This window comes from Echinops telfairi, unplaced genomic scaffold (genome assembly GCF_000313985.2).
Source record: "Echinops telfairi isolate 266 unplaced genomic scaffold, ASM31398v2 ScPeMD7_2;HRSCAF=8, whole genome shotgun sequence".
Taxonomy (NCBI): Eukaryota; Metazoa; Chordata; class Mammalia; order Afrosoricida; family Tenrecidae; genus Echinops; species Echinops telfairi.
In genome coordinates, this window is record NW_022103898.1 from 31,251,939 (window position 1) to 31,264,007 (window position 12,069).

The 12,069-nt window shown below is 40.4% G+C and overlaps 1 protein-coding gene and 1 pseudogene across 1 annotated transcript in view; one reads left to right on the plus strand and one right to left on the minus strand.

Moving 5' to 3' along the window:
* Nucleotides 1-12,069, minus strand: part of CFAP54 (cilia and flagella associated protein 54) — a 390,102-nt gene that overhangs the window by 50,441 nt on the left and 327,592 nt on the right. The window contains exon 64 of the mRNA XM_030886291.2: nt 7,046-7,120. Coding sequence (XP_030742151.1) covers nt 7,046-7,120 — 75 coding nt within the window. The remainder of the gene's footprint in view (nt 1-7,045; nt 7,121-12,069) is intronic.
* Nucleotides 1,624-3,145, plus strand: LOC101659276 (annotated as a pseudogene).

The following is a 12,069-nucleotide window of genomic DNA, read 5'->3' on the forward strand; positions in this document are numbered from 1 at the left end:
ATCCCAATTCCACCTTACAAATCTGGCTAGACCAGAGGATGTCCATTGGTACAGATAGCAACTGGAAACACAGGGAATCCAGGACAGATGACTCCTTCAGGACCAGTGGTGAGAGTGGCGATGCCTGGAGGATGGAGGGAATGTGGGGTAGAAAGGGGGAACCGATTACAAGAATCTAAGTATAACCTCCTCCCTGGGGGATGGACAGCAGAGAAGAGGGCAGAGGGATATGTCAGACAGTGTAATATATGACAAAATAATAATAATTTATGAATTATGAAGGGTCATGAAGTGGGGAGGGAAGGGGAAAATGAGCAGCCGATATTAAGGGCTCAAGTAGAAGACAAATGTTTTGAGAATGATCATGGCAACAAATGTACATATGTGCTTGACACAATGGATGCATGTATGGATTGTGATAAGAATTGTATGAACCCCCCAATAAAATTATAATAAATAAATAAAAATAAAATGAAAAAAAAATCCGGCTAAACCAGAGCATGTACATGGGGTCAGATAAAAGCTGGAAACAAAGGGAATCCAGGACAGGTAAAACCCTCAGGACCAATATTGAGAGTAACCCTACCAGGAGGAGAAGGGAAAGCTGGGAAGAGAAAGGGGGAACAGATCACACTGATCTACAGATAACCCCCTCCCAGGGGGATGGACAGCAGAAAAGTGGGTGAAGGGAGACACTGGTCAGTGTAAGAGATGAAAAAATAATCCTAATTTATAAATCATCAAGGCTTCATGAGGGAGGGATTGTAAAATGAGAAGCTGATACCAAGGGCTCAAGTAGAAAGAAATTGTTTTGAGAATGATGAAGGCAACAAATGTACAAATGTGCTTGACACAATGGATGGATGTGGGTGTTTTGTATGAGCCCCCATAAGTTTTTATGAGCCCCAATAAAATGATTTTTAAATGATTAAAAATTATCCTGGATGCAGATGAATTAAAGTACCATTCAAGACACAGAGTAGTCAGACAGATCAGTAAACAGTACCCATCAATGTGCTGTCTACAAGAGACATACTTTGCACATGAAAACAAGGATAAATTGAAAGTTAAAGAATGGAAAAAACATAACAAGCTAATGCCAATCAAAGAAAAGCAAGAGTGACAATAATAAATTCTGATAAAATAGACTTTCAGCCTAAGATATAAAGAAGTATATTTATATAATAATTAAAAAGTGAATTGAACAAAGGACATGTCATAATAAATATCTATATATTCAGTTAAAGACCTTCAAAATATATAAATCAAATGAACAGAACCGAGGACAGAAATAGATGTTTCCATAGTAATAGAGATTTTATTATAGCACTTTCTATTAAGGAGAGAACAATTAGGAAGTAACTCAACTAAGACACAGAACTAAACAATATAGTAAACCAACTTGACCTCAAAAACACAAAAAACCTCCACCCAATATCAGTACAACACACATGCTTTTCCAGCGCACATGATACAGTCTTCGAAGTAGACTATAATGCTAAGTCACAAAGTGAGCCCTAATCGATTTAAAAACCTCAAAACACGGCAGCGGCTGAGTGGACGTCTCAGTTGGGTTTGCTCCTCTGCTGTCAGAGCTGCTTGCCTGCCACCAGAGCCACGACGATGCTCTCCAAACTCGCTCACCTGCAGGCGACCACCCTCCTTCACCGGGGAATTCACTCTTCCGTGGCCTCTGGCGTGTCCGTGGTACTAAAAAACCTGTCCAGGGCCCTCCATCCTCCGAGTACATTTTTGAATGGGAATCTAAATATGGAGCACACCACCACCACCCGCTGCCGGTGGCCCTGGAGAAAGGCAAAGGTGTTTATGTCTGGGACGTAGAAGGCAGGAAGTACTTTGACTTCCTGAGTGCCTACAGTGCTGTCAACCAGGAGCATTGTCACCCCAAGATCGTGGACGCCCTGAAAACCCAGACCGAGAAACTGACCCTGACCTCCAGGGCGTTCTACAGCACGGGGCTCAGCGAGTACAAAGAACACGTCACCAAGCTCTTCAACCACCACAAGCCCCTGCCTATGAACCCGGGCGTGGAGGCTGGAGAGACCACCTGCAAGCTGGCCCGTGAGTGGCGCTGCACGTCAAGGGCATCCCAAATACAAAGATCGTCCTCGCAGTCAGCAACTTCTGGGGTAGACCATTGTCTGCCATCTCCAGCTCCACAGACCCGAGCAGCCATGATGGCGTTGGGCCATTCATGCCTGGTTTTGAAATAATTCCCTACAACCACCTGCCAGTTCTGGAGCGTGCTCTTCAGGACCCCAACGTCGCTGCGTTCAAGGTGGAGTCCATCCAGGGGGAAGCGGGGGTGATCGTCCCCGAGCCGGGCTACCTTGCAGGTGGGCACCAACTCTGCACCCAGCACCAGGTTCTGTTCATGGCTGATGAAATACAGATGGGCCTGGCTGGCGGTTGACCACGAACACTTGAGGCCAGACACGGTGCTTTGGGGCAAGGCCCTCTCCCGGGGCCTGCACCCTGTCTCAGCGGGGCTGTGTGATGACGAGGTGATGCTCACCATCAGTCCCGGGGCGCACAGCTCCACCCACGGCGAGTACCCCCTGGGCTGCCGATTGGCCGTCACCGCCCTGGAGGTTTTGGAAGAAGAAAACCTGGTGGGAAATGCTGGGAACATGGGTGCCCTCTTGAGACATGAGCTCATGAAGCAGCCTTCTGATATTGTGACGGCTGTCAGGGAAAGGGTTATTGAATGCGGTCGTTATCAAAGAGACCAAAGATTACGACGCCTGGAGGGTCTGCCTCCGACTTCCAGACAACGGGCTCCTGGCCAAGCAGACCCACGACCCACGGCGACTTCATCCGACTCGCGCCGCCGCTGGTGATCAAGGAGGCTGAGATCCAGGAGTCCGTGGAGATCATTCCCAAGACCACGCTGTCTTTCGGAGGCGGTCCCCACCGCCTGCCGGGGCCGCTGTGCACCCCGTCCTCCCACCCCCACGGTCCCCGGGGACCGCCTGCCTTGCTGTGCGGAGCTCTCAGAGCAGGTGGATCTCGGCCTGCACCGGGCTGTGGAGCGGAACCAGGACCTACTGGCACCTGCATCCGGTTCAGTGTCTTCTCCCCTGTGTGCTTCCCGAAGGGAAAAGTAGCCGCCAGCCTTCTCTAATCAAGCCCTTTACGGATAATTTCTGTGTGATTGCTAGAACTCCTCCTTTGCTGGGATGAGTGTCTTGTGTTTGGAAAAGGCTTCAGAGCTGAGGCAGGGTGAGGGCTTAAGGTTAAGGTTAAGGAGACCAGATTTTAACATTGGTAAAGCGGAACAAAAGCGGGACACCATTGATAAAGCTCATATCCTGGCGAAATTGCCACATGGCAGCTGAAAACTGTATACCCTAGCTGGTCGTGCATTCTTTCCAAAAATCGGGACTTTTTTAAACCGCCGCGGAACGCGGGATAAATTGTTAAAAATCGGACTGTCCTGCCAAAAGCGGGATGGACGTCTGGTCACCTTAGTTAAGGTACACTTAAGAGGGTGGGTGTTGGTGCATGTAGGTACCAGGATGCAGTTTGTGGATGTTAGTATTTGGAATAAAAATGTTTAATATTTCCAGATTAAGTGTTTAATTTGTTCAAAACAATAAATGTATTTCCAAAGTGTCTTTACCTTTAACATAAAACGTCTATTGAATATGAAAAAAAAAAAAACCCCTCAAAACACTACATAACATCTTTTCACATTAAAATTTTATAAAATTAGACATCAACACGAAGATAAAGGGAAACAATACCTGGAAAATGAACAACATCCTATTTAAAACTACTGAATAATAAGATGCATAAAAATGAAATAAAAAGTTATTGAATTAAATGAAAATCAAAACACAACACGGCCACACATTTGGAGCAAAAGCAGTGCTCAGACGGGCAATCATAGTAATAATGCACATGTCCAATACGAACAAATCAAAACTAACACTTTAACCCAACATCAGCAATTAGGAAAAGAGCAACAAAATAAGCCTACAGTCACCAAAAGAAAATGAAAGATATGAATTAGAGCAGGAATAAATGAAACAGAAAGCAGAAAAAAATTAAAAGGAATCCAGATGAAGGATTTTTTTAAAAGAATTATCAATAATGACAAAACACTGGCAAATCTAACAAAGAAAAAAGGAGATATAAATAATATGAATAAGAAATGAAATGAACAATAATACCACAACAGCACCAAAGGAAATAAAAAGGATTAAAAAAGAATACTATATGCAGTATAGCACCAACGAAACACACAACGTACGGAATTCAGGTCAGATAAACCCCTCAGGATCAGTAAGGGGAGTAGTGATAACATGATGGTAGCGGGGTGGTGGGGGAAGAAAGGGGAGAAAGAGGGAGCCAGTTGCAATGATCTATGTATTAAATCCTCATCCACACCCCAGGAGGATGAACAACAGAAACATGGATGAAAGGAGACAGCGGAGAGTATAAGATATGAACATAACAATGATTTATCGATTTTCAACCTGTGGGTCACGACCCCTTTGGGGATCGAAGGATCTTTTCACATGGGTCACCTAAGACTATCAGAAAACACATATTTCCGATGATCTAGGAACTGAGACACCGCTCAGATATGCTGATCTGGTGAGGAAGAAGCTACCTCAACCTTTGCACTGAAGTTGGCTTTTTACACATACTGTCGCAAAATGTAGCAATGTAGTTGAATGTTGTTATATTAATACTGTTACCCATGCTATACCATACTTCAAGACAAAATTTCATTTATTTGTAATTAGAAATAAATATTTCGCAATATATAATTACATATTATTTTTGTGATTAATAACTACGCTTTAATTATGTTCAACTTGTAACAATGAAAATACATCTGGCATATCAGATATTTACATTATGATTCATAACAGTAGCAAAATTACAGTTATGAAGTAGCAACAAAAATAATTTTATGGTTGGGGGTCACCACAATATGAGGAACTGTATTAAAGAGTCACGGCATTAGGAAGATTGAGAACAACTGATTTATAATTTATCAATGGTTTCCAGGGGTGGGAGGATGGGGAGGGAGGGAAAAAAGAGGAGCTGATATCAAGGGTTCAAGTAGAAAGAAAATATTTCAAAAATGATGATGGCAACATATGTATAAATGTACTTGGTACATTTGATGCATAGATTGTTATAAGAGCTGTAAGAACCCCCAATAAAATGATTTATATATAAAAGAATACTTTGAAGAAGTGTGCTCCACATAATATGCAAACCTAAAAGAAACAGACAAATTTCTAGAAATGCACTACCCACAAAAGTAAAAATGTACTGAAGTTGAAAATGTGACGTGTGTTATTCATAAACCTCAAATGTCAACTGCTCTGAGAGACAGGCATTTCTTGAACGCTGAGGGATTCCCTGAACACATAAAATGGAATCATACTCCTCATTTTTCTCTATCACAAGATCACCATGTTTCGTTCCTGTAATGTCTAAGAGAGTTATAGTTTAGGTTTGGGGACCATCCAATCTCTGTAGACACAATTAAACTCTGCTGTTATTCTGCAAAATAAGGTATAGACAGAACTGTGATGAAATGCGTGGGCATGGATTTGTTAAAATAATTTATAAAACAGGTAGAGGGCCAGATGTGGTCCTCGAGCTATGCTTTGATGACTCCTGCTGTAACATAGCACTCTTTTATTTTTCCTTCATAGCACTTGACAACAGCTGATACTATCTTGCTTACTGATTTGGTTACTATCTACCAGAGACCTTCAAAAATTTCATGTAAAAATCCTACTGTCTATTAATTCTATTTTCCACAACCTTTCTGAATCCTCCTCGTATTTCTCTTCAGTAAAATGGCAGCTCTACACGGCCCCAGTGGGCTCTTTGGTGCCTAGGAAGTAGTACCGAACGCGGAACCATAACTAACCAATATTGGTCAGTCAGTGCCAACTCGTGTTGACACCAGAGTAAAGCTGTTATCCACTGGGTTTTCAAGGCTAATTTATCAGAAGTAGACTGTCAGGCCTCTCTTCCAAGGTGGCTCTGGGTGGCCCGAGACTAACAATCTTTCAGCTAGAAGCCAAGCACATTAATGTGCACCATTGATGATTGACTCCACATACACACTTGGGAAAGGAGACAGAGAGAAAAAGAGGAACTAATGTGGCTGAGCATGGGGGTGGATTGGACGTTTCATTTATCAATGACGATAGAATTGGTCTGGAATATTTCTGGAAGGCCATTTGCAAATATTCATTATAATTTGTGTATACTATTTTACTCCAAAATCCTATTTCTAAGAATTACTTTTGGAGAAATGATGTAGAAAGGTGAAATACATACACAGTAGAAGCCATCAACCTCAAATCCCTGCTATTGAGTAAATTGCAGCTCTGTTGCTATTGGACAGAGAAAAACTATTGCTTAGAGTTCTGAGATTACAAATCTTTATAGAAGTAAACTGTATCTACTCCCATTAAGTGGCTAGTTGGTTTGAACTGCACAACCTTTAGTTAGTAGCCCACTGCACCACTAGGGCTCCTTTAGCAACTTCAATGTATATTGCTAAGGATATCACTATATAATAATGCCTGGCACATCAAATACATAAAAGATAATATTATGCAACCATTAAATGTAAGAAAGTAAACTTTTTACATAGAAAAAAATCTCCATGGTATACTGTTGAGTGAAAACAATTAAATAACATAGTGCATGTAAAATATAATCTTATCAATGTAAACATTTTAAAGTTTATTCATAGATATTTTCTAAGTCATAAACTATGGTTGTGTTTGGAAAAGAAAGTTTGAGATGATTTTAATATTTACTTTCTCCATAACTTTTTGTACTAGTCGGTTTTTAAACAAGGTATATTTTTAACCAAGATTACATGCTATTCTAATCTCATGTTTATTACATTTTCACATTAATTAAGGAGGGTTAAGCCCTTGATATATTCATAATAGATATTTTCTGTATTTCATTTCCATAGCAACAGCAATACTTGTGAGTGAATTAAATATAGTTCTAAAGGGGAAGTACATACCTTCCTTAGTGGTAGCTGTTCTCTATCCATCAGAAGTAGAGATGTTATTTCAGAGCAACATTCAATAATCATGCTCTAGAAATTAGAAAAACATCATGATGAGGTTTATCTTGTTGTTAAGACGTTCCACTTTCCCTTTTACATCAAGTCGAGTCTGGCTCATTGAAACCTTATAGGACAGAGTAGAACTGCCCCTTTGGGTTTCCGAAGCTTTAAATCTTTACTGAACTAGACAGTCTCATACCTCTCCTGAGGTTATAGACTATTAATTTTATAAGACATAAGGGACTCTGAACTCATATCCCTTTCCTTCTACATTTGCTATTAAAATTCATATGCTTTAGAGAATTACAAGTCTAGCATTTCTCCACTTGAAAGAACTGAAGGAGACATTCAAGCCTTAAATTACAACAGGGAAAGAGTCTATGGGCAAAATATTGACTGATGCAGCAAGGATCAAAAGAAGATGAAAAAAGTAAAAAGAGCCATTGATTTTCAACCATTTCAAGAGGCAGCATATGATGAAGAAACAATGGTACTGAAGGAAGGCATTCAAGCTGCACTAAAAGTATTGGGGACCAAAAAACAAAGCCCAAGGAATTAACATAATACCAAGTGAAATATTCCAACAACTAATGTAGTGCTAAAAGCACTCACTGGTCTGTGCTAAGACATTTGTAAGACAGCTACCTGGCAACCAACTGGAAGATATGTTCCCATTTCAAAGCAAGGTGACCCAAACACAAGAAAAAATTATTGACCAATATTATTATTATCAAATGCAAAAAAAAAAATCCTGAAGATAATTCAGAAGCAGTTGTCACAATATACAGAGAAGAAACTACCAAAAACTCAAGCCTGATTCAAAAGAGGGTGTATACTGAGTGCCATCATTGTTGGTGTCAGAGGGATCTTGGATGAAAGCAGAGAATACCAGAAAGATGTTTCCTTGTGTTTACTTGACTATGTGGGTTATAAAAACTATGGGTAATATTGTGAAGAATGAGAATTCCACAGTATTGAACTGAACTCATGTAGAACCTGTACAAAGACCCAAAAGACAACTGTCTGCATAGGAAAAGGGAATACTTGATGGTTTAAAATCAGGAAAATATGTGTCATGATTGAATCTTTTCACGATACGTATGTAATCTGTACACTGGACTATATGACAAAAAAGACAGCGGAAGAGTCATTAACAACCTGTGTTACGTGGTTACCACAGCATGGCTTGCTGAAAGAATTGGAGCACTTAGTGAAGAAGATCAAGGAATAAAGCCTTCAGGGTCGATTATAATTCCACGTAAAACAATAACAAAACTCCTTACAATTGGACTAATAAAGTCCCCCATAATAAATGAAGAAGAGATTGATGTTGTCAAATATTTCATTTTGCTGGGTTCCACAATCAGTGCTCCTGAAAGAGCAGTCAAAAAGAATCATACACCACAGTGCATTAGGCAAAGCTGTTGCACAAGACCTCTTTAAAATGTTCAAGTGTCAAAATGTCACTTTGAGGACTAAGATGCACCTGACTCAAGCCTTGATATTTTCCATCACTTCATATGCATGTGAACACTGGGCAATGAACAAGAAAGACTGAAGAAGAACTGATGCATTTGAATCAAATGCATCAATGGTGCTGGTGAAGAATATTGAAATTACTATGAACTGCCAGAAGAATAAACATAGGTCACTAGAAACTCATTAGAATTGAGCTGGCAAGACATTGTCTCAAGTACTTGGGATATGCTATCAGGAGAGACCAGCCCCTGGAGAAGGACATCACGTTTCATAAAATAAATGGTCATCAGGAAAGACAAAGGTCTTAAGTGAGATGGATTGACACAGTGGCTATATCCACAAGCTCAAACAGTAACAATTGTGAGGGCGTTGCAGAATTGGACAGTGGTTCCCTCTATTCTGCCTAGGGTTGCTCTGAAGTGGAACCTTGTAGATTGCACCCAACAGCAATAACAACAGTAATCCCCTTGTATAGCGCTGCAGACAGATTATGAGGCTAATATTAAAAATGTAAGAGGTTAGAAAGGCTAGGCTGGACTCCATATTGAGAAGCTGAACCAGAGCAAGAAAAGAGAAGAACTAAAACTTGTCCAGACTGAGTTGGAACGAAAGTCTTACAAAGGAGATGGAGCCAAATGAGGCAGACATTGTAGCACAGCCGTTGCTGTTAGAGAGATACTGAGAGCCAGGTAACTGGGGGGAAAGAAGACTTAACAGATGGTTTGCTGAGTATTATGAAAGGATTCCTTTGAGATGTTTCTATAAGAAATCTGTAGATTCAGATTGTTTGCAACAGTTTTGAGTATCAGATTGATGTGTCTTTGCAGTCAAATGCTCTACCATTGAACTCTACTATGAGATTGAAGTGTCCTTGGAAACTTCACTTTGCTGGGAGAGGGCTTCCCAATGGCTGGGCTCACAATGAGTGACATCCGGGTACCTAGGGCCAGGCTCGTACAATCATTAACCTGCTCCATGGAGCCCATTGTACTTATTTCTCAGTCTATGTCATCACCTCCCCAAGCCTAGAAAACTGTTGACATAGTATCTTCTCAAATGTCATCTGTTCATTGATCTTAATCTGATATTGGTTGCTGAATCAACCTTGGGTGCCTTTATAAACATATTAGAAACATTTTCATCAGTAGGCTATCACTTCCAATAAAGTATTTGTACCACAAATTTGGGCTGGCTTGCACATTTCCTATGCGTTAAAGCACCTGATATGTCTGAATGTACACTATAACCCACGAATGACAGGCTAAATATTCAGCCATTCTGAGCCAATGTTTCTCATTTTAGAACAACCACAAAGTTTGCAAGCCACACGTGATTGGAACGCCTGTTCTGCAGCCCTCCCACTTTAAATTAGGATCTGTGTTCTGAGCTTCTTGTCTTGTTTCATACTTTCACTCACTGCCATAGAGTTGATGCTGACTCATAGCAACCCTATAGGACAAGGTAGAACTGCCCTTGTTTCTGAGACTGTAACGGTTTGCAGGAGTAAGCATTTTATACTTTAGGTATTAAACAGGAAAGAAAGAAAGAGAACGAGAAAGAAAACAAGATTCACTATTCCCCCGTATCAAAACAAGGCACATTTTCTGGACTTTGTATCCAGTCACCTATCAAAAAGCTGCACTGTTATCAAATTAAATAGATTAAAGAATTTATAAAACCCTGTTCAATTCCAGGACAGAATCAATCTCTTCAAGTGTCCTAGTTAACTCCTAATTAGCTCCAAGTGAAGGTTGTCATGGCAATGAACTGGCAGATTTAGTCAATGGGATTTATTTGATATAACCTAAAATCCAGTTTGGGTTTTTTCTAAAGCACTGGTTAGTGTTATAGAAATAAGGAAAAAAATTGCTACTTTTTGTTTCTCCACTTTTAAATGTTCTGAACAAGCTTTCTAGCCAAGTCACCTACACCAATATTTGTTTCTTCCATTTAATGATGTTACTTCATACATAGAACTAAAAAAAAAAACCTGGAACATACCTAAAAATTCTCTACTTTAAAGCTGAAGAATCACTTCTAAATTTGGTTATAATCCAAATATACAAAAAAGGAGGTCAGTAGCAAGGCCCAACCCTGGATTAAGGCAACATTGTTTCTTTGGTTTTCTCCTTCAGACTCTACTCAAGCCGTATCCCACTCCCCATCATTCATTCATGATTCATTAATACTTACGGTTAGCTCCTGGTTCAAACTCCGTATATGCTTAAACCTACATCTGAGTCCCAGGTAATTCTGTTGACATTTCAAACCAGGGGGCCCATCTTCCCATTTCAGAGGAGTGTTCTAGTGGAAGGATCGTCGATTTCAGAAAGGAGAGGATTATGAGCTCCAGAAAAGGCCAAGTAACCTGCCTAGGCAGTAAAACTGAGTGAGCGAGAACAATCTAGAATCCTCACTCTCACAGAGGCTCACATTCCTGCTTCAGACAGTCTAGGCTGACACCCAAATGGCGTCGAGAGAGAAGGATCATTTCCCACATACGAATGACATAGGAGTGAGCTTTTAGGAGAAGTTTCAGAAAGGATGTTCTGGGTTATGTCTCAAAGACACAGATTTGATGAGAATAGGTCATGATTGAAAAACTAATTGCAACTAATCTCAAAAAGAATTGTGAACTGTGAGCACAGAGATGGAAGTGTAGTCATGCACCTTATAAAAAGAAAGTATATGTACCATATGTACACACACACACACACACACACACACACACACAGGAGAATTCCTGGTAATGCAGTGTATGAGCAGTTGACTGCTAACCGAAAGGTCAGTGGTTCAAATCCACCAGCCACCCTATATGGGAAAGATGTGGCAGTCTGCTTCCCTAAGGGTTATGGCTCAGGAAGCCCTATGTAGCAGTTCTCTGATCTATTAAGGTTGTTATGAATTGGAACCTACTCCATGAAAATTGGTTTGCCTAAGTATATGTGTATATGCAGGCAAGTAAAAAAAAGTATTTTTACTACGGTTCTAGTTCATACGCACACAGAATTATTATAAACAAGACAAGTTTAAGCATGTCATCCCACTCGGTGGATGACTGCAGATAAATTTTGTTAGTAAAACAAAGGTCAGGGGAAAATATTGCTACAAAATCATAAAAAGGTTTTTCTAACCAAGTACATGTGAAGTCATAGTTTCTCATTATAGCCTCCTATCGTCTGTGCACTGTTATGCACTTCTGCAAGTGGCAGTTCTAGCTCTCTAACCCATTGCTAAAGAATTCTGTGTTTTTAAATTATATGTACACCATTGAAATGGCATTTTGGCATCCTTGGGTGACACAAATCACTTTTTTTCCCATTTTTGTTCGAGCTTGAGGCACAAAAGGAAGTCTGAAGGAGCAATCAAGGCTGTAAGGTGAATAGGTTAAGGTTTCTCAACAAAGTTTGCATGGGACAAACCTTGCTACTCTCTTTGAATGAGCAAGCGCATTGTTATAATGGCAAAGAAAATTAATCAGAGTAACTATCTTGGCCTTT